Consider the following 22,818-nt stretch of genomic DNA (forward strand, 5'->3'; position numbering starts at 1 on the left):
CTGTTCCCGATGCTCGGGGTCAGCTGGATCGTCCGAGACCGGGAGTCGTAGTAGGCGTCGCCCTGGAAGATGAGGTCCCGGGCGTCGTAGTCGGGATGGGAGAAGTTGGAGGTGAAAGAAATGGAGGAGGTAGCACGAGGCAGGCGCGAAGACCATATGGAGGAGCAGCAGAGGAGCATGAAGAAGTGTGCTCTTGTTTGGTAGGAAAAGCTCACGGCAGCGGCCATTTGCTGCAGCTTCTTGTTTGGAATTGGAAGCTCGTCAACAAGCTCGGCCTATATACTCTATAGCTTGTGATCTCGACGATGAAATGGCACCTAGCAATGTCCGTCAAACAGCAAGGGTTCATAAGCCAAATGACAACACTATATAGGCGACGAAAACTATGTTGCCATCTATCTGACCAAGTCTATCTGTGAAGTTTCCATCAGACCAAGTCTCCGAAGCATATAGGACAAGTATATATTGCCCTCGTTCTCAACAGAGGTCCGGTACGTGTGTAAATCATCCTTATTCCCATGAATATTTTGGGTGCGTGTTCAGACAACGGATCAGATCAGATAAGAAACATAACGAATCATGTCGAGCATACACTCCGGAGACAGATGGCGAGTCGTATCCGATTGTCTATTCTTCGATTTCAGGTATGCCATTCAAAACTTGACCATTGTCAGCCAGAACAGGGTTTGGTAAAAGAATCATTGACAGTCTTCAGTTCTTGCTAGCTCCTTCAGCCTGCTTCTTCTCCGCGACATCGCTGGGCATATCAAGCCCGGCCGGTATCTTCCCAGCGAAATTGTATGTAGAGGTATCCAATCCAAGCTTACTGCAGCGTTGCAAAGAAAATCCACATTATAAAAGAAGAAGCAAAGCGTCAATTGCAACGCAATCGTTAAGGCAATAAAGGACTGACCTTCTGTCGACCAACACCATCGACCGGAGCTCGCAGTTTGCAAAGCTGCATATAACCAAGTACTAGTTAGATTACTGAGGTTGCAAGACAAGAAGTTCTCTGAACAAGTAACTCTATCAGGTCATGTTATCCCAAGACAAAGAATACAAAAGATTTTTTTTCCCTTCTTCCGGAAAGAAAAACTAGTCCATTTTGCCTATACTTTATATGGTTTCAAGTTCCAACGGTTACATCTGGCAAATGCTGTGCTCTCTTGAGTTGATTGCTCAGTTGCAAGGGGAATGAATGCATTACTTACACCTTGCCCAGTTCCTCTGCTACGGCTGGATGACACTCTTTACCATACATGTTTAGGGTGTGATACAAGAAGCCACAATGGGTGACAACAGCTATCTCTTTCTCTTCTCTTGTCCATAACCTGCAAGCACATCCGACGAATAGTTCAGTTTAATTTAATCTAGCTACCAAAATTAAAGTTACTGGTCAACCCAACGGGTCGCCTAATCTGAGGTTTGTCTTTCTCAATACATGCTACACATAAATCTCCATCATCTACAACTTCCTAATGTCAAATTAAATGCAGTTCACAATCCTTCACCACCAGTTCCAATTTGTCTCTAAACCACACAACAAGTATGCATGAGGAAGATGAGTGTAACCATGCAGATCTTATTTGGCGCAGCCGCTGTCCAAACAAGCCGAAGATCTTTGCTTGGCTCTTGTTTAGAGGTCGGTTAAACACCGGGGACAACCTCTTTCATAAGCACATTGCAGCCGCCGCAGCTTGCCCACGATGTAATGCCACTTCAGAGGGCACCCATCATTTGTTCATTGCTTGCCTAAGGGTTGCATCCATATGGCTGCGCCCAGGCATTGTGCTCCCTGCTCGGCCCCAAGATCTTTGGGCTACCTCCATGTTGGCTGACCTTTGAAACTTGCATTTGGCCAGAGACTCTTCTACCAATTCTATGGAAGATATGGGCCTCTTGACGGTCTTCAGGAATAAAAATCATAGCAAGTCGACGACTGTTCGAAGTATCTGTAGTGACTTTGAACTTTGGACTCATCGGTTTAAAGAACCGAGTGATAAGATGGCCGCCCAGTCGCAACTATCCCACCTCACAGATCTCTGTGGCCTTGTAACTTCTCTCTAACACCAAGACCCTTGGGTCACTTCGAGTAATATATACATATACACAGGTGGGGACCCTTCCCCTGACGATGATTCTCAAAAAAAAAGTGAGGCAAATAACATGATTCTTTAGGAACATGGGACTCCTGTCAGGTGGGGAGAGTGGTGAATAAATTGCTTGTTTGGGTAACGCAGAAAAATAACCAAAAGTGATATAGGGCGTGCAGATGAATATTATCAAGGTACTTGTGTTTCATGCTCATAAAAGTAGACCATCAGGCTTATATTTTCAACACATTAATGAAAAGAAACTAATCAATCTTATAAAGAAAAATTACCAGTCAAAGAAATTCATGCCCCTGGCAGCAACAGACTCATTTGCTTCTACGATATCGGGTCCCCAAAGAACATCTTCATCATTCTCTATCTGTAAAGAGTGTGAGCACACGTATATTAAAAACACCATCGAGACACCGTGTCATGAACTGTTCTTATGAGTTAGCAACAGTAGGTACTTGCCAAGGAAAAATCAATGGCAGGAAAGAGAGTCCGGTATCTTGTTATGCTGCTCCTCTTGTCAGAGGTAAGAACACTCTGCATTTCATAAACAAATACAAAATCAAATATTGAGAATATTTGTCAACAGAGCATTGCTGATATGGGAGAAGCACACACAAACAGAGGCTTCTGTTCCATTGTGCATATAATGGAACCCGGCTCCCAGTTTGGGACGTGTATGAAAAAAAAAAGACACAAAGGGGCATGCAAAATTCTCAAATGAGAGTATTCGACTTATAAGTTAAAATAAAGATGAACAAGTTATTCTAGCTATTGCAAAAAATAGCCTATTCTAGTTAATATTTAACACAAACCAATATAAACGAGGCACTAAATGATGAGACATTTTTTATTTATTTTGTAACAAATGATAGGGAAATACCAACTGCTCCCTGCAGGCCTCAGCTGCAAGAAACGGCGGGCAGTTCAAACTTGAAATCGGCTGACGTCCACTGTTTTCTGCACCTTCTACCATTAATGGGGGTGCGCTTACTCCATCAGTATAGTTCCCACCACCAAAGACCCCCACTGCAGTTTGCAGAGTCCTGAGATTGGTTCAAGTGAACGTAAAAAGCGTAGAAGAAGATTCAGAACACTGAAAATGTACAAGAAGGCCAGAAGGTCAAGGAAAACTATACCTCATTAGAGGGGAAACGATAACCAACTCAATCTTTTTTGCTAGTCCACATTTTGTCACATGGTCTCGCAGGCAATCAACCTACAAATGCATTTTAATCAACATCCATGGAACTTGAAAATCCCACATGAAAAAAAAGTTGAGTGGTATTTCGATCAACATTATATGTCAGGGTCACAAAGGAACTTAACTAATTACACAACTGCAGACAGAAGACTTTGAAATGAACATGCCCAAAAAAGTGGCTCGCAGCCTTAACGGAATCAACTAAAGGCATTGCAATGTCATCCAAAACAAGGCGGTGTCATTGTGTTTTGATACAACTGGGGTTAGGGTTGATATCTCTAGTCAGAGGTTGATGCTAACACAGAGGACTTAATTTTTTTAAGGCGGCAATAAGAACCATGTGAACTACTAACAACCTAAGGTTTTGCATATGAAACGGCTGCTACGCTTGAGGATCTCATTAGTAACGAAAAAGTATTCTCTAGGATTTCAGCCATGGAAGCTTGACAGAATAACCATAGAAAAAAATTATTGGACATTGCCATAATACTGCTAACTGCCACAAATGCATTCGCCAGAAGACGCCATCATCCAAATAAAGGTTGAACATCATCAATGAGGATCTGTTACTATGTGAGGTGAATGAATCGAGCATCCAACACTTGAACTACAGAAATGAACTTCTACCGCTAAAGCATCATGACATGATGCCACATTTACACATTTCGACATAAACAATCTTACTGTTTGATAATATTTGTACCATGGATGGCCTGATATCATGAGCACAACACATGACAGTGAAATACAGGCTACCATCCAATCCCGTGGCGGTGAAACACAAAGGCGAAATGAACGGAGAAGGGCTTTTCTAATGTGCTTAGAGAGCATTGGTGCTTCCATTTCTAGTGCTGGTGCCAACATCGCAGACGCAGTTTCGCCTTAAATATCTGACTCGAAGCACCACCTTAGTCAGCCATAGAACTGATAATGCTAAGAGCAGTGGTTGAGATACATGGGGATAATGTAAAGCAAAACAAGAGAAATCTCACTTGGCTCCAGCCCAAAGGGGTAAGTTGGGCATCAAGCAGCGCAGGTGAAGTGTGGTCTATAACATCCGACTCTTCTGCCGCGTTGTGGAAACCCTGCGCATGCCTCACCTGCGCACATTGGTCACACGGAAACAGATTGAACATTCTTCACACTGCAAACATTTGTCACCGGTAATTGATGCTACATCCTTGGGTAAAAGGTGGACTCAAAGAGCAGCTCGAAGTGTGGTACCAGGTATAAGGTTTTGCATCGGTGCGCGGGATACAGAGCTGCGACGGCGCTGGCCTCCATTTCTGTTCTGCCCAACATGAACGGATAATCATATAATCATCCATCGACGAACTAGACGGGTAATAAAGACAATGTAATCAGACAGGTGCAGTCACATACAGTTTTATTCCCAGGCATCTCTTACCCGGTCTCCCCCCTGTTAGTTGAGGTGGGATGATAAGCTTGCTCTCAAATTCCCACTAGTAACTCTCAAATAACCGCGCACCAAGCATGGGTTCAGGACTAAAAATCGACCACCCTCCCATGCCTAATCCCATTCCCTTTCTCTAATACTGCCAAACAAGAGGAGGGGGGAACAGCCAACCCTCCGCGAGAAAACAGGGCAGGGGAAGGTGCGGCCGTACCTGAGGAGGAGGAGCCAAACCAAGTGCGGCGGCGGCGGCGGCGGCGGCGGCGGTGGTGGAGGAAGCCGTCAGCCGTGTCCTCTTCGGCTGCTTGATTTTTGCTCAAATAGAATGGCCGGACCACTCATCGCCATCGCCATCGCCATCGTCTCTCCTCCGCTTGGATATTTTACGGTTAAAAGAGGCATCTGATTGGGTTTCTCTCTCTCTCCTATCAGATGCCAATTGTCTTTATGTTCGTCTTTTTATGGAGCGACCATGTTATTTGTTGAATGAACATGTGGTAGTTCGTCTTGTTAGAATTAATTAGCATGTGTTAATTATATATGTAGTTAATCCCTGCTTGTGTGGAACCACGGACGGTTGCCTTTAGGCAATGGACGTGTCGGTTCACATGTGTCTCTTCCAAGTACTCCCTTCGTTTCAAAATAGATGACCCAACTTTGTACTAATTTTATGCTAAAGTTAGTACAAAGTTAAGTCATCTATTTTTGAAACGGATGAAGTAGATGTCGCTCGTGCCTTTTGGCAATGTATAAACGAAACTGCTGGACGGACGACACTAGCCGGCCGAACCCCACACGATGCAGGAATGAACGGGGTTGTTTGCTTTTGCTCTAACGCATCAATGGCTTTATGTGTAGCGTCGTCCACAGATCATTCTCTCCCAAATATGCCATCCGTATAGCAGCTCTCATGTGTGGAGCGACCATGTGTGCACACCCTCTAAGTTTTTTTTTTGAGGAAACCCTCTAAGTTATTTGTTGAATAAAAAAATCCTAAAAGAAAATGCCTTTTAACCCTTGAAAATGCCTCTTTAAACATGGGAGCCGTGTGTCATTTCCCATGCTCATCTCATATACGAGGGCATTATGAGGGGTTGCGGATGTGTTCGGTCGGTGCCCCACGTAGGATTTGGCGTACACTGACTGGATCATCTTTTCTCTTTCTTTATTTTCTTTTTCTCTTTCTCCCTGTCTCAATTAACCGCATTTATGTGACTGGGCATATATAAAGAAAATAAAATAAAATAGGAACATCGCTGCGTCCGACGGATAAACAAAGACTAAAAATGAACATGCCCGCACACGGACCTTGCACGTTCGCAAATATTTAGGAGACAAAACCGAGGTTACCGGTTGTAGATGCTCTTATGTCGATCGGGTTGGAGCAGGCCGACCGAACCATATTCCCACATTGGATCTTCTTCTTTGTTTTCTTTACAATCAACACCTTTATTTTTTATTTTTTTTTATTTTTTTATTTTTTGCGAAGGAGAAACTTGTATTACTCAATCAAGGAGTCCTTACAATCGTCAGCAACTATCACCAGAGTCTCCTCCAAACCAGACCCTAGCCAGGTCATAGTCCTGCCATGAATTCTAGCAAACACTGCTAAACTATCACTAGCTTTATTTTGAGAACGTGAAACGTGAGTAATACAAGTTTTTCTAAGGGACAACAAGTGCTTAATCTCCTGCACAACCGGGGCATAGATTATTTATTCATTCATTAGGATCGATAGTAGAATCGTTATTTACAATCAACACCTTTATTTATTCATTCATTAGGATCGATCGTAGAATCGTTACAGTCAATGAAATCACGGCCTTACGAGCCTTACGTACAGAATCCATCCAAATATTAGGAGGAGTGAATTTAGCTATCCTAGGCTCCTAGTTTATTCAGGAGTGACCTGTTTCTTAATGTGATGAGAAAAAAAAAGGAAAGCTATCTGTTTTTCTTGTCCCAACAAGTAGAGGGGCTACGTGTTCCGTATCTTTCTTGGAGGTCCAGCCAAGATTTTTAAAAAATCGTATATGAATTAAAAATATGAGCACTACTCTTGAATGCAATTTTGAAATTCATGCTGAAATTATATGCAAAGATCATTTTTTTCTTTACATATTTATAGACGTGGTAACCTGTGTGTGTGGTACACCTACTAATAAAGGGAGAAAGTCCGTCACTTTATTTTTGCAGAAAGTCCTCTGCTCTTTTTTGAAATCAACATGTAATCCAGGTTTAAGTTCAACGTTTCACCTTTTGCAGAAAATCTCCTGCTGTTTCTCGAAATTAACGCGTGATCCAGTTTTAAGCGAGTCTAGAAAAATGTTTTGCTATTTGAAAAAAAACATAATATTTGGGTTAATCAACCCACAATCTATACCAAATGCTTTAAAAAATTATCCGTTTATACCCTAACTTCAATTTTAACGTGTTCTATATAAAATTTGATTATAAAATGCTTACAATCTAAATATTGCATTTGGAGGCCTCCATGGAGCTCGGCCTCCAAAAGCAATTTCCGGTTATTTTACCTGTTATTGAAATGCTATTTAGGGTTCAACGTATCGTCCTCGTTCTCAAAAAGAGGGGTATGCGTATAAGTCCTTATTTCCCATGAATTTGGGTATCTGTTCAAACAACAAATCAGATAAACATAACCAATCGTGCCCATCATACACCGGAACAACAGACGGCAAGTCCTATCCTTAGATGTCGCTTAGTATCTATTCTCAGTTCATTGTCAGCCAGAACCAAGGTTTGACAAAAGAATCAAAGACATCCACATGCTCGACAGCCTCAGTTCTTGCTAGCTTCTTCAGCCTGCTTCTCGTCTGCGACATCGCTGGGCATATCAAGCCCGGTCGGTATCTTCCCAGCGAAGTTGTATTTAGAGGCATCCGATCCAAGGTTACTGAAGCGAGCGTTGCAAAGCAAACCCACGTTATAAAAAAGCAAAGCGCCAACTGCAACGTAACCGCTGAGGCAAACCAAGAACTGACCTTCTGTCGACCAAGACCATCGACCGGAGCTCACAGTTGGCGAAGCTGTATATAACCAAGTCAGAAGTTAGCAACATGCTCTTGTGATGATGGCATCAACCATGGTTTAAACATTTTAGTGCTCGCACAAGAATCATTGCAGTGAGAGTGCAACACAAAGAGTTCTATTGAGAGTAACTCTATCAGGTCATGTTATCCCACGGTGAAGAATACAAAACATTTTCCCCTCTACTGATACTGATACAAAAACTAGTCCAATTTTCTTATACTTGACAATGGCTTCAAGTTCCAACGGTTACATATTGCAAACATTGTGCTCTCACTGCATCACAAGTTTACAGGGTATGGTGGGTCGATTAGTTGACAATTACCAAGGGGAAAAAACTTACTGCTTTCCCAGTTCCTCTGCTATTGTTGGATGACACTCTTTACCATACATGTTCAAGGTGTGATACAAGAAACCACTATGGCTGACAATAGCTATCTCTTTCTCTTCTCTCGTCCATAACCTGTGAGCACATTCAAGGATCAGTCTAATATAATCCAGCAACCAAAGATAAAGTTAGTGGCCGACTCAACGGGTCATCCAATCTAAGGTTTGTCTTTCTAAATACATGCTACACAAAAATCTCCAGCATCTGGAGCTTTATAATTTCAAATAAGTCACTCAGTGATAACTCACTGGTATATGAGAAACAAGCAATCAGACGAAGGATTGCGTGGGACAGAGGTAATTATCCAATGCAGTGCACAATGCTTCACCACCAGTTCCATTTTGTCTCTAAATCATGCAACAAGTGTTGACGCAGATAAAGTAACATATATAGTCAGCTTCTGCCTTCCAGTCCATAGATGGAAGTGAGGCAAATAATATAATTCACTAGGAGTATGGGACTCCTGTCAGGTCAGGAGAGTGGTGAATAAATTTCTTGTTTGGGTGGACAAATTATTTTGAATGACGCAAAAAATAACCAAAAGTGATATAGGGCATGCAGATGAATGTTATCGAGGTACTCCCTCAAGAAAAAAGAAAAAATATCGAGGTACTTGCGTTTCATATTCATAAAATCAGAGCATCAGGCTTATATTTTCAAGACATTAATGAAAAGAAACTAATCAATCTTAGAAAGGAAAATTACCAGTCAAAGAACTTCATGCCCCTGAGAGCAACAGACTCATTTGTTTCTCTGACATCGGGTTCCCAGAGAACATCTTCATCATTCTCGATCTGTAAAGAGCGTGAGCACACGTATATTAAAAACACCATTGAGATGCTGTCATGAAATGTTCTTCTGAATTAGCAACAGTAGGTACTTGCCAAGGAAAAATCAATGGCAGGAAAGAGAGTACGGTATTTTGTTATGCTGCTCCTCTTGTCACAGGGATGAACACCCTGCATTTTATAATCAAATACAAAAGAAATATTAAGAATATTTGTCAGAGCATTACTGTTACGAAAGAAGCAGAGACAAACAGAGGCATGCAAATTCTTAAATGAGGATATATTTGACTTAAAAGTACAAAGATAAACAAGTTATTCTAGTCAATATTTAGTACTCCCTCCGTCCAATAATGTAAGACGTTTTTGCAAGCTATGTACATTATGGGACGAAGGAGTACAAACCAAGTAAATGAGGCAGTAAATGATGATATTTTTTGCAACAAATGATAGGAAAATACCAGGTGCTCTCTGCAAGCCTCAACTGCGAGAAACGGTGGGCAGTTCAAACTTGAAATCGGCTGACGTTCACTGTTTCCAGCACCCTCTACCATCAATGGTGATGCACTTGCTCCATCAATATAGTTCCCACCACCAAAGACCCCCACTGCAGTTTGTATAGTCCTGTGAGATTAGTTCAAATGAAATACTGTGAGACTCATTTAGTATTAGTAGTTACATGCTACGGCAATGCACTGTATGTACACCATGCCTTAGCACAGGAGTTCTGATAAAAATGTACTACATAATAGATAAACAGATTGAGTAGCTATTGTCATGAGGGAGTGACTAAGGGTGTAAAAGATGGATCAAGCTGAATTTTGTTTGTACTAGATTTTTGCACCATGTAAGACATGTACCAAGAACTGCAGACAACAGGAATATTCGTCCATGTACAACAAAACCAATCTAAACTCTGTTTGACAATTGCAAAAGACAAGATTCTGTGCAAGGATGTACATTAAACCTCATAATTTTACTAACCATGAAACCACTGCTGAACAGTTCTGACTCTAACCCCAACAAAGCCTGCCTAGTGGAGTGCTTTGGTATGCACTACCTATAACTGAATGTGCATAATGAAACTATAATTCCAAGGTAAAACTGAAAGACTCGTGGCCCAAGCAATAGCTGATACATGGAGATGCTTAACTGACATAATTCACAGGCCTTTCAAAGAACATGTTTTTTTCTTCTTCTAACGACAATTAACACGCTCGGTCCAGGAAAATATGGTTAGAAGATCAACATAGTCCAGGTTTAAGCAGTGCTACAATTTATACTAGAAGCTGAAAGCCTAACATTGTATTTTCTCGAAAGAAAATTAATGCAATGCCAACTCTGAACATACGAAACTTAGGAGAAGATCCAGAACACTGAAATTACGTACAAAAAGATCAAGGTCAAGGAAAACTATACCTGAGTAGAGGGGAAACAATAACCAACTCAATCTTTTTTGCTAGTCCACATTTTGTCACATGATCTCGCAGGGTATCAACCTACAAATGAATGTAAGTCAATATCCATGGAACTTGAAAATGCAACATGATAAAAAGCTGAGTGATATTTCGATCAACATTATGTGTCAAGGCCAGAAAGGAACTCAACTAATTACACAACTGCAGTAAAAAAGACTTTGAAATGAACATGGCAAAATTTTGGCTTATACAACCATAAAGGAATCAACTAAAGGCATCTCAATGTCATCCAAAACAAGGTGGTGTCATTGTGTTCTGATACAAATAGGGTTAGGGTTGATATATTAAGTGAGACGTTGATGCTAACAAAGGGGAGTTCAATTTTTTAGGGCGGCAGTAAGAACCATGTGAACTACTAAAACCTAAGATTTTTTTCATATAAAATGGCTGCTACGATGTGAAGATTCCTTTAGTAAGGAAAACATATTCTCCAGGATTTCAGCCATGACAGCTTGACAGAATAGCCATAGACAAAAGTACTGAGCATTGCCGTAATACTGCTAACTGCTACAAATGCATTTGACAGAAGATGTCATCATCATCCAAATAAAGGTTAAACATCATCAATGAGCATCTGTTAGTATGTGAGGTGAATGAATTGAGTATCCAACGCTTGAATTACAGAAACTTCTGTAACTAAGCATCATGACATGATGCCCACATCTACACATTTTCTATATAAAAAATCTTAATGTTTGACTTTGATAATATTGTACCATGAGTGTCTTGATACCATGAGCACGAACACATTACAGTGGAATAGAGGCTACCATCCAACCCTGTGGCACTGAAAGGGCAAAATGAATGGAAAAAGGGCTTTCCTAACGTGCTTAGAGAGAGCATTAGTGCTTCATTAGTGCTTGGAGAGGGCACTCATGTCAACATCACAGACACATTTTCGCCTTAAATATTTGACAAAAAGCATCACCTTAGTTGGCCATAGAACTGACAATGCTAAGAGCAGTGTTTGAAATTGAAATGCATGGGGATAATGAAAAGGAAACGAGTAATCTTACTTGGCTCCAGCCCAAAGGGGTAAGTTGAGCATCAAGCAGCGCATGTGACTTGTATGCTGCAAAATCCTTCTCGCCTTCCACATTGTGAATACCCTGGGCATGCCTCACCTGCGCACATTGGTTACAGCGAATCATGTTGAGTTTTTTTTTTCGCATTTGTCTTACAGGTCTGTCACCGACAGTTGATGATGTGTGGTACCAACCTACCAGGTATATGGTTTTGCATCGGTGCGCGGGGTACAGAGCCGTGCCAGCGCCGGCCTCCATTTCTGCCCAAAAGAAACAAATTACTGATGTATGTTATTACTATCCACTGACGAGCTAGACAGATGAACACAACGTGAACAGACAGTTGCAGCAGCCACATGCAGTTAGGCTAAAATCGCAACTTCCCGGCTGCACCTTGTGCTTTACAGAATGGCACATATGTTGATTCGTCGAAACGGAACATTTTTTCACATGGTGGGAATGTTGATGTATTGGTGCGTGCCCAAAGAATCACATCACATGGTAGTAAAAGGCGTTGATCCTCCATTGGTCAGAGAGCATGTGCGCCATACTGGCAGTGCCTATATGAGCTAAACGCGGTGATTCCCATCGGACGGACAAAAATAATGAATGCACTGATTTGCCTAGACCGAAAGCATATTGGTGTAGCAATTTAATGTGGGACTAGTGTCAAAAGCGCTCTTATATTATGGTGCGGAGGAAGTAATAAACTTGCAAGCACAAGCCTCCTCTGCGAAAAGAAAATAACATTAAAGCTGCTCCAACTACTCTGCTTTGTTTTCTTCTTCTTGTGTGACGAAGGAGACCATTTCGGCGGTGCAATGCGGCGGATGTTTAATCCATGTTGCATAGCATCGGATTAGTATATGATGGGAAGGCGGTGCGGTGGGGACGTCGGCAACTAGTGTTAAGCATCGACACGTAAGGGGAGGAGATCTGACTAACGGTTGCCAACGAAACCTGCTTAAATAATAAATAGCTACTCGTAAATAAATACTCGCTAATGGAGAAAGTGTTGAGGGGGAGGAGCATAAATAAGCGCATATTCGGGAGCATCTGCGCGGCGGAGGCAGATCTGGCGCTGCCGCGGAGCGGCGGAGGAGAAGCGGAAGCGCTGGGAAGAAGACGGGCGGGCGGCTGGGCGGGGGAGCATTGAGATTGCATAGCACGGCGGGGCGGCAACCGGCCTCTGCGATTAATCACTCAATCCAGGAGGAAGAGGGCAGTCGATTTTACTTTCCGGTGAGGGAGTGGGGAAGAGAGAGAGCGCGCGCCGCTGGGTTCGATTAATTCACGGGGGATGGAGAAGAAGGAGGGGGAGGTTGGAGCGCGGGCGTACCTGGGGAGGAGGAGGAGGAGCAGCGGCAGTCGGTGAAGGAAGCGCGGCGGCGGCGACGGCGGAGGGAAACCCGTCCGGCAGCGGCGAAGGAGTGCGAGCGCGAGGAGGACGATGAGGCAGAGGCAGCGGCCCGAGGCGGGATAGGGAGGCAGAGGCGGAGGGCCGCGCCGGTGGTGGTACTAAAAGGAGGATTCGGCAGCATCGTGGCTCGTGTCGGCTCGCTTTTAATTTATTCAATTCAATTCGCTAATGAGTCAGCTGCAAATCGCGTCATGTCCCCTCCTCGACGGGTCGCGTCCGTGGAAGGCAACAGCAGACAGTTTTGGCCATCGGCTTGCGGCGGTTCCAACTTTCTTTCCCCTCCTCCACCGCTCCCATCGCTTTCTCCTTTCTTTCTTTCCTTCTTCCTGCCCCCCCTTCTTCCTTCCAACTTTCTTTCTTTCTTTCCTTCTTCCTGCCGACAAATTCCGTGACTTCAAGGAATGTTCGCGTCCGCCCCCCCTTCTACCGCCGCTTGTTTCGTTCCTTCCTTCAATTACCGACCGTCCGTGCGGCGCCAGCAAGGGCAACTCCAACGGCTGGTGCAAAATTTGGCGGCCTAAAAATAATCAGCACAGGACAAGAGAGAGGATTTTCGGACACCCGTCCCGTCTGACCTTTTTTTTCTTGCTTTAATTAACAGATGATTGTAAAACTAGCGCTCTAAAATTTGGAGACGGCGTGAAAAATGACGATCCGGTGGCGGGGAAGTTAAGGACGGCGAGACGCAAGCGCGACAGGGATGGGCGGCCGCGGCCGGGCTTCGGCGGGACGGGCGGCCACGCTGCGGGCTCGGAGGGGTCGGGAAGGCCGCGGAGGAAGCTGCCGAGGGGCCGGACGGGGCATCGGGGTTCACGGTGGCCGGCGGAGTGGCTGCAGCCACAGATTTTTTTTTCATCAAATAGGGATAGAAGTACCGAAAGTCCCTTTCTACTCACAACCTCATTTGAGCTCAGCGATGAACAGTAAAATAATCTTCTTCTTTTTTTGAAAAAAACTACAACAAAAAAAATCTGAATATGTTTTGGCACAAACTTTGATAAATGTTCTCGGTGCTTGCAAACTTTCATCATCCTGAGATAACATTCCTTGAAGTCACGGCAAAATAAATAAAAACATAACTCCAAAATGATTTCAAGAACAGCCTTTTTTGGAGTGTCAGATTTTGTTTTTTTTACCACGGCTTTCAAAAATGTTATTTCGGGATGAAAATTTGCAGGCATTGAAAACATTTGTCCAGGTTCCCACCAAAAACATTTCAAAAAAAAATTGAATTGTTTTACTACTTTTTTTTTATTTTACTGGTGTCTGGTGACCGGTGGTTACAATGGGTTGGGCAGTGTAGTAAACGCTCGCAGGCCGAGGCTGCTGAGGACGACTGGCCTGCAACGGCATCCTTGCCGAATATCCCCACATATTCCGTGCTCCATATCCCTCCTCCCTCCCACCACATTTCTATAGATTCTTTTCAGTGGATATCCCTCCACATCAAAGGCATTCCAGTGGCCTGCCTGCACATAGCCACACGAGAGAATCCAATCACAGTCAACCAATCTGTGTGATCCAATTTCAAACGGACCAATCACAGAATATTTGGCAGCATGGGAAAATGTAGCCCCGTTTGTTAAGAAGTACGAGTATTATCTAAACCACGAAAACATCTTATATTTTGGGACCTATTTTGGGACGGAGGTAGTATATGGCATCATCGAATCAAAGGGCATATGAATGTATTCCGGAAGAATCTGGAGGCCCCGATGCTATGATCCAAATGACTTGCATAGGGGGAAAAAAATCTATGGATTTGAATCGCGAAAATTCCTATAAATTCCTTCGATCCAAAGAGGCTCTAAGCCGCATAGAAAAATGTGAAAAGGAACAACAGCCGGAAAGTATATCTGACATGATGTCATAGATTAACAAGATGGCTACATGTATAAATCATCCTTACTCCCATGAATTTGGGTATGTGTTCCGACAATAAACCAAATAACGAACATAATGAACTGTTCTAATCATACTCCAGAGCGACAGATGATAAATCCTATCCGTAGGTGCCTCTTATCTTTGCTTCAACATCAATCATGCAACTGAAACTCGACCATTGTGAGGTCAAGAGTCTCGGTTCTTGCTAGATTCTTCAAGAGAAATGTGATTAAAAGGGGGGAAGTTCCCTCCCTCGACTCTACGTTGTTAGGTAGAAATGAGGCGAGTGGGCGAGCTCATGTGCGTGTGCTCTAGACAGCCAGCCGCTCCCCGGTTCCCACTGCTAGCTTCTTCAGTGTGCTTCTTGTCCGCGACATCACTAGGCAGATCAAGTCCGGCCGGTATCTTCCCAGGGAAATCGCATGTAGGGGTATCCGATCCAAGCTTACTGCAACATTGCAAAGCCAATCCACATTATTTAAAAAGGACATCACAAATGCAACATAATCATTGAAGCAAAACAAGAACTGACCTTCTGTCGACCAACACCATCGACCGGAGCTCACAGTTTGCAAATCTGTATGTAACCAAGCCAGAGTTAGCAACATTTTTCGGCCCTTGCGGAATGTTGTGGGTTGATTGGTTGACAGTTACCAAGGAAAAAAAAACACTTACCGTTTGCGCATATCCTCTGCTATGGTTGGATGACACTCTTTACTGTACATGTTTAAAGTGAAATCCAAGAAACTACTGTGGGTGACAATAGCTATCTCATTTTCTTCTCTTGTCCATAACCTGCAAGCAGATCAAGAGATTAGTTTTAATTTAGTCCGGCCGCCAAAATGAAGTCACTGGTTGACTCAACATGTCATCTAAAATCTGAGGTTTGTCTTTCTCAATACATGCTACGCATAAATCTCCAGCATCTAGGATTTTCTAATGTCAAATAGTCACTCAGTGATAACTCACTGGTAACAGATCATTAGGCTTGTATTTTAAAGAAATTAATGAAAAGAAACTGACCAATCTTAGAATGGAAAATTACCAGTCAAGGAACTTCATGCCCCTGGCAGCAACAACGTCAATCGCTTCTCTGACATCGGGTTCCCAAAGAACATCTTCATCATTCTCGATCTGTAAAAAGCGTGAGCACACATAATTAAAAAACTATCTGAGACACCGTCTCTGAAACTGAACTCGTGAATTAGCAACAGTAGGTACTTGCCAGCGAAAAATCAATGGCAGGAAAGAGAGTACGGTATTTTGTTATGCTGCTCCTCTTGTCACAGGGATGAACACCCTGCATTTAAAATTAAAATTAAAAATCAAACGAGGCACTAAATGAAGATTATTTGGCAACAAAATGACTGCTCTGTTTTATTTGTGTTCTTCAGGAGAGGGAATTACCAGGCGCTCCCTGCAGGCCTCAACTGCGAGAAACGGCGGGCAGTCCAAACTTGAAATCGCCTGACGCCCACTGTGTCCAGCGCCTTGTACCATTAGTAATGGTGATGTACTTGCTCCATCAGTACAGTTGTCACCACCGAAGACCCCCACTGCAGTTTGCATAGTCCTGTGAGATTGATTCAAGTGAACATAAAAATGTTAGAAGAAGAACATAAAAATATGTACAGGAGGGTTATAAGGCCAAGGAGAACTATACCTCATTAGAGGGGAAACAACAACCAACTCAATCTTTTTCGCTAGTCCACATTCCCTCACATGGTCTCGCAGGCAATCAACCTACAAACGCATGTAAATCAGCATCCATGGAACTTGAAAATGCCACATGGAAAAAACCTTGAGTGATAACGACATTATTTGTCAGGGCCAGAAAGGAAAAGGGAAACAAGAAACCTTACTTGGCTCCAGCCCAAAGGGGTGATATGAGCATCAACTAGCGCAGGCGACTTGTAGGCGCTATGATCCTTCTCGCCTTCCACATTATGGATACCCTGAGCATGCCTCACCTGCAGCGCGTTGGTTTACAGCTGTTAATCAGACAAAACATTACTGGCATCTTTCCTATATGTTTGATGACTGATAGCTGAGGTGGTAGTACCAGGTATATGTTTTTGCAGCGGCGCTGAGGGTAGAGAGCAGTGCTAGAACTGGCCTCCATTTCTGCCCAACAGGAATCAATGAATTATCATGTCATAATCCACCCAAGAGTTACACAGAAAACAAGAGTGGAAAAAGACGGTTTCAGTGCCAATTCGCAACTTTCCCAACTGCACTTGATTCTTTACTGAAAGACACATTTTCTATTGGGCAAAAAGGGAACATTCAAACGGCATACCAATGGTCATGCATAGGCTTGGTTTCAGGCAAACAATTGGGACTACCAGTACTCTGTTTTTACAATACTACGGCACTCTGCATCCAACCACACCCTGTCTGAAACCTGTTCCATTTACTCTGTTTTTCTTCTCCCTTTTGGTGAGGGAGGGGACCATTTTCGGCGGCGCGATGCGGCGGAGTATAATACTCCGTATATCGTATTATTTGTACTACATCCAGGAGAAGTAGCATATGATATGATGAGAAGGTGGAGGAAGAAGGTCAACATCGTGTGCGCTGAGGGTAGAGAGCAGTGCTACATCTGAAATTCCTGGGCGGGCCATGGCCCAGTTTGGCCCCTACAAGCTCCGCCCCTGCTCAGGCGCACCCTTGTTTCCCTCCTCGGCGGCAGGTTGTTTGCCAGCGGCATGCTCAGGCGAACTCCTCTTCGACGTCCGCGGCAAGGCGACTGGGTCATGGATAAAGTAAACAATGGGACTACTACTCTGTTTTTTACACTAGTACTAGTGCTCTGCATCTGCATCCGCATCCAGCCACGCCCCTGAAACCTGTTGCGGTTGCTCTGTTTTTCTTCTCTCCCTTTGGTGAGGGACGGAGGGGACCATTCCGGCGAGGCGGCGGAGAATTGTTTACTAAGTACTCCCTCCGTCCGGAAATACTTGTCGGAAAAATGCATAAAAATGAATGTATCTAAAACTAAAATACGTCTAGATACATCCATTGCTCCGATAAGTATTTTCGGACGGAGGGAGTATATATTATAAGTCGGATTAGTGGTGTAGGACGAGAAGGTGGGCGAGGAAGGACGTCAACATCGGACCCAGAAAGTATACGGAGAGGGGATCTAACCAACGCTCGCCCACAAGAAGAAGAACAAGATCCCCTTGTTAATAATAATAATAATAATAAGCAGATACGCAAGCCAAAGCGAAGCGAGAAAGAGACTTGAAGAAAGACGGGCACAAGGGGGGAAGCGGAAAGCGCATATTCGGAATCGGAAGCATCTATCTTGTGCGTGGCGGCGGCATGCCATGCGGTGAGTGATGCAGGGGGCCATTTGGTAAGGAAGGTTGTTAGGAGGAGAAGGAGGAGGAGAGTGGAGCGCGGTCGTACCTGAGGATGAGGAGGCGCAGCGCGGCGGCGGAGGTTGAGGTTGAGGTTGAGGAGGACAAAGAGGCGGCGGGCGGGGGCGAGAGCGGGAGGAGACGGCTGCGGTGGTAAAAGAAGCAGCGGGGATGCGGGAGGGAGGGAGGGAAGAGTATGTATGCGGCATGGCGTCCCGTATTTATGGGCTCGCTCGTATCGTATGCGCTTGGTAGAGTAGAGGACGCGGCGACGGATGGGAATTGGATCTTGCTTGTGCGCGCCTGCCTGCCTGCCTGGCTTTGCTTGCCGGTTCCAACTTGTTCTTCTACCTAGACTGTGGACTTGATCGCTTTCTTCCTCTCTGCCGACCTCCTTTTACTTCGGAACGGTCTCTGTCGTTCGCTCGCTCGCCGCCGGCTTCTCCTTCTCCCCGCCGTTTCCCAGTTCCGATATTTTCCTTCAAAAAAGCGTGCGTGTTCGTTCAGCGCTTTCGCCGCCACGCAACCGCTCTCTTCCCAGATACTACTACTGCTGCTAGTGGTAGAGTAAACGCTCGCAGGCCGATGCTCCAGCCGACCGAATATCCATGCATATTTCCATACCCGAATATCTACAATCGCATTACCATATCTTTTTGTTTTTTTGGAGTATCCAGTCCACACCGGGCATCACAACTCACAAAGTGGCCCGCCTGCCTGGCCACAGCGGAGAATCCAATCACGGGTCAGGGCCAACCAACAAACTTGTCCGTTCCAACGGGCCAAAGCAACTAGACTGAATCACACAAGCTTCCATTCTCACAGGTAAAACGGCATTGCGTTCCGGTACGGTGGTTGCTTTCTTGATTATTCATCGCCTTGTTTATCTAGCTAGCTAGGCCGTCCGTATGATATGCTTGATCCCATTCATCAAAGGGGACAGAACAGCCGGTTACAGAGAACAAACACAAGTGTTATATTATTACTGTCCCAAATTGAGCATGAAAACATCTACAAAATGGAAATCTTGCATACCGCTGGTTCAAGTGGTATGTGGATCACCAGTAATGCTACACATACAGGATTATACAGGCTTTTACAGGTCGACTTGAAAATAATGTGACGTGAAAGTTTGTGATTGGATTTTAGTTGCCAAAGCAGGCCCCACCCCCTGAAAATCAGGTGTGTGGTGTGGGGGTGGGGGGGGGGGGGGGGGCAGTGTTTAGTTTGTTGGAAGGTCCTTCTACAGGCCTGTAGGTACCCGTACGTTTAGCATTTTTGGTGGATCACATGCAGTGTGAATCCTGCTCCTGGATGCCGCATGCATGACAGATACCCGTGCATGCATGCATGCATATATAGAAAGCCAAAGCGAAGAGAGAAAGAGACGACAAGGAAGGAAGCATCTATAAAGCGCTTAGTCGGAAGCATCTATATGGGCGTGTTTGGTGTCCATTTCACCCTAGCCTGGCTCAATGTGGCATGGCTATGTAAAAACAGTCTAAAAGCGGCACCTAAATGCGGAGGAAGAGGACGACGAGGCGGCAGATCTCCATCGTTCGTTCGCCGTCGCCGTCGGCTCCTGGTTTGGATATTCCTTAGGGTGTGCGCCTTCATTCGGTCACCGTACGTGGGGGCCGGCTTGAGCGTTCTTGGTCGCCACGCAACTGCTTTTGCGATACTACGATTAGGACATGGCAAACTGCAAGTGGTTGGTCACATTGGTTGGGGTTGCGCAAGTAGAGCAAGTAAACGCTCGCAGGCCGAGGCTGCTGAGCGTGAGGCAGTATCATGCGGAGCATTCCCAAGGTATACAAAGCTAATACTAAAACTTGAGAACATGATCCCATGAAAGAACCTTCTCAATCTCCGAAAGAGAGCAACAACGTAGTATTCCTTAAGAGTTTTCTCTTGACACCGCGGTATCTGGGAACAAATTAAGGTTCCTCTGATTGAACTGCTCTGGTTCTTACAGCAGTGTGCTCTGCATCCAACCTTCAACCTGCCCGGGTTGCTCTGTTTTTTCTTTCCCTTTCTCGGCGGTCGGCGGCGCGGGGCGGCGGAGTATTATATAGGAGTACCATCGGCGATTGTGAGTATACGACGAGGGAGAAGGTGGTGATCGAACATCAACATCATCAACCCTTAAAAGAACCGCTTATATATAAATAAACAAACAGATAGTAGTAGATACCAAAGGCAAATCGAGGAGAGAAAGGGACGAGAAGAAAGGCATGACGCGGGGAAGCAGGAAGCGCATATTCGGAGTCGGAAGCATCTATCTGCGCGGCGCGGCGGAGGCAGATGGATAGATAGATAGATACGAACGCCGACGACAGGTAGAGGTCGCGGAGATGTCTGCCGCCGGCGGCATGGCTTGCAGAGGCCATTTGGTAATATAGTAGGACTAGCAAGGTTGCAAGGAGGACGAGGCCGGAGCGCAGACGTACCTGAGGGGTGGTGGAGACGGCGGGCGGGGGCGAGACAGAGGGAAGAGGCAGCGGCGGCGGCGGTAAAAGAAGTAGCGGGAGGGGCATGGCGACCGGCGTCGCGTGGCCTCTATTTATCTAGGATACGGTCGAGTTGGCACGCGGCTGGCGCTGGCCTGTCCGTCCGTCTGTATGCCCGGGGCGCTTTCTTCATCCCTTCCTTCCTTTCGGCCGACCTCTGCTCCGTTCGCGTTGTACGGCTCACATAGCAGGGAGACGAGGAGTAGTACGCGCCTCATCGTTCCTCCGTTTGGATATTCCAGCCAGCGTGCGGCGTGTTCCTTCCGTCGACTCACCGTGGAGCAAAAATGCTACACTCACGCGCCTTTACGGGGCTAATACGGACTAATCAAACTACCACCTTCTAAATCCAATCCCAACCCTCCACGTTTGCTACTCCGTGAACTCGGTAAAAGGGCTGCCTGTGAGTCTAGCATTGCTCACCGTGGAGTGTGGCGCCAGCGCTTTCGCCTCTACGCAACTGCTCTCTTTCCCTGTCGAATATCGGTATTTCCATGCGCTATATCCCTACCGCCGCATTACTAGATTGTATTTCCTCCTTTTTTGTATATACTCCAGCACACAAGTAGCAATGAATATCCAATCCACAAGTGGCCTGGCCACAGCAGAGAATCGAATCGAGTCAGACTCGAATCACGGGTCAGGGCCAACCAACAGAGTTGTCGTCTGTTCCAACAACGGGCCAAAGCAACCAGCCAGCCTAAACCCCAGCCAGAAGCTTCCTTAATAATTCTCCCCGGTACACTGCACCTGCACCTGCATTTCTCAACTCTTCTTCTCCATCGGTGCTTTTCTTATTCGCTCTCTAGCCAGGCCGTCCATGTGCAGATATGCTCCCCTAGCAGTGCTACTACAGTACGTACCGTGCCAACACAACGACACAGCCAGCACATCAAAATGGATGAGAGTACAATACTCCACTGGTATATCGGATTATTTGTACTTACCAGTAGTATATGATGAGAAGGCGGGGAAGAAGGTCTACATCGGGGATGTAAGCTAAGCGCTTGCCAACAAGACAGACCCTCTTTTCTTATCTTAGTAATAAAGAATAAAAGAGATACTAGATAAATAAGGATATTCATGTATGTATGTGAAGGCGGATCCTCTCAAGCTAAAGCTAAAGCGAGGAGGGAAAGGGACGAGAAGGAAGCATCGGTGTGACGGCATGCCATGCAGATGCAGGAAGAAGACGATCGATCTCTCTTTCTAAGGCCCCTTCCTTCCTTCCTTCCATGAAGAGGGAAGAGAGAGGTTGGAGCGCGGCCGTACCTGGTAGGGGGAGGAAGAGGAGCAGCGGAGGAGGAGGAGGCGACATGCGGGGGCGAGGTAGGCCGGCGGTGGTAAAAGTAGGGGAAGGAAGGAAGGAGCAACGGGAATATGCGGCAGCAATGCGTCCCGTGTCGCCTCCTTTTCGGTTTATAGGGCTCAAATTTGAAATCTCATTTACCAAGGCAGATGATGAGTGGAGGAATATATCTCATACTTTACAAAACTGACCAAATTAAACTAATGCATTAACATGGATTAATTACACTGCATGCATGCTTGGCCACTAGACGAGTGGGAACATTGCATGCATTGGTGAGTTTCTTTTGAATTATTGCATGCAAAGATTTAATGCGCCTCGGAATCTCAATAGAAGATGGAGATGAGCCCTTTAATTCGAAAAAATGAATTTTTTTAAGATAAGCCTTATAAACCCGACAGAAGGGAGTACTCGCTCAGGCCTTTGCCAGTTGCTGCTGCTGCGAGGCAGGCGTAGTATATTGGATCTTGTCCTCGATCCAGGTTCAGCCCTGTCGACCTCCTTCGTTCTCATTCGCGTCGCGCTGTAGTACGTTCCTTCGTCGTGGAAGACCTCCTCTTCCTTCTCGTCCATTTGGGATATTATTGCGTGTTCGTCCAGTCACCGTGGGGCGTGAGCGTTTTTCGCCGCAACGCAACTGCTTTCTTTTCCGATGCTACGTACGATTGTACAGCGCGACGAAAAGCAGTTGTACAAATGCGGTACAAAAGCAGTTGTACAAATGCGGTACTAGTAGAGTAGCACAACTGGTTAGCATACGTTTTTTTTGGTTTTGTTTTCGGGAAACTGCAAGTGGCTGGTTACGTTGGGATTGCGCAAGTAGAGTAAGTAAACGCTCGCTCGCAGGCCGAGGCTGCTGAGCGTGAGGCACCCCCAAGATCGACTG

At 45.1% G+C, this 22,818-nt stretch overlaps 3 protein-coding genes across 5 annotated transcripts; all 3 read right to left on the reverse strand.

Moving 5' to 3' along the window:
- Nucleotides 1-496: 496 nt before the first annotated feature.
- On the reverse strand, nt 497-5,142 carry LOC123043278 (phosphoglycerate mutase-like protein 1). 2 transcript variants are annotated; one of them, XM_044465685.1, is made up of 10 exons: nt 4,935-5,142; nt 4,531-4,597; nt 4,299-4,406; nt 3,242-3,321; nt 2,986-3,148; nt 2,565-2,639; nt 2,384-2,472; nt 1,212-1,331; nt 914-958; nt 497-826 (listed from the first exon to the last, which is right to left on the reverse strand). In XM_044465685.1, the coding sequence occupies exons 2-10, from the start codon at nt 4,588-4,590 to the stop codon at nt 712-714; spliced, it is 855 nt and encodes a 284-aa protein (XP_044321620.1). In that variant the 5' UTR covers nt 4,591-4,597; nt 4,935-5,142; the 3' UTR covers nt 497-711. The 2 variants fall into 2 exon arrangements, with proteins under 2 accessions (XP_044321620.1, XP_044321621.1); XM_044465686.1 differs by having other exon boundaries at nt 4,531-4,592; nt 4,935-5,130.
- Nucleotides 5,143-7,314: 2,172 nt separating this feature from the next.
- On the reverse strand, nt 7,315-13,071 carry LOC123043277 (phosphoglycerate mutase-like protein 1). Its single transcript, XM_044465684.1, has 10 exons — nt 12,784-13,071; nt 11,643-11,704; nt 11,436-11,543; nt 10,361-10,440; nt 9,403-9,565; nt 9,041-9,115; nt 8,862-8,950; nt 8,112-8,231; nt 7,723-7,767; nt 7,315-7,634 (listed from the first exon to the last, which is right to left on the reverse strand). Exons 1-10 carry the CDS (start codon nt 12,983-12,985, stop codon nt 7,520-7,522), a joined length of 1,059 nt encoding a protein of 352 aa, XP_044321619.1. The 5' UTR covers nt 12,986-13,071; the 3' UTR covers nt 7,315-7,519.
- A 1,620-nt stretch (nt 13,072-14,691) lies between these two features.
- On the reverse strand, nt 14,692-20,647 carry LOC123043276 (phosphoglycerate mutase-like protein 1). 2 transcript variants are annotated; one of them, XM_044465683.1, is made up of 10 exons: nt 20,564-20,647; nt 16,811-16,872; nt 16,611-16,718; nt 16,412-16,491; nt 16,156-16,321; nt 15,974-16,048; nt 15,794-15,882; nt 15,424-15,543; nt 15,281-15,325; nt 14,692-15,196 (listed from the first exon to the last, which is right to left on the reverse strand). In XM_044465683.1, exons 2-10 carry the CDS (start codon nt 16,868-16,870, stop codon nt 15,016-15,018), a joined length of 924 nt encoding a protein of 307 aa, XP_044321618.1. In that variant the 5' UTR covers nt 16,871-16,872; nt 20,564-20,647; the 3' UTR covers nt 14,692-15,015. The 2 variants fall into 2 exon arrangements, with proteins under 2 accessions (XP_044321618.1, XP_044321617.1); XM_044465682.1 differs by lacking the exon at nt 20,564-20,647 and adding an exon at nt 18,163-19,221.
- Nucleotides 20,648-22,818: the final 2,171 nt, after the last annotated feature.

This window comes from Triticum aestivum, chromosome 2B (genome assembly GCF_018294505.1).
Source record: "Triticum aestivum cultivar Chinese Spring chromosome 2B, IWGSC CS RefSeq v2.1, whole genome shotgun sequence".
Lineage (NCBI taxonomy): Eukaryota > Viridiplantae > Streptophyta > Magnoliopsida > Poales > Poaceae > Triticum > Triticum aestivum.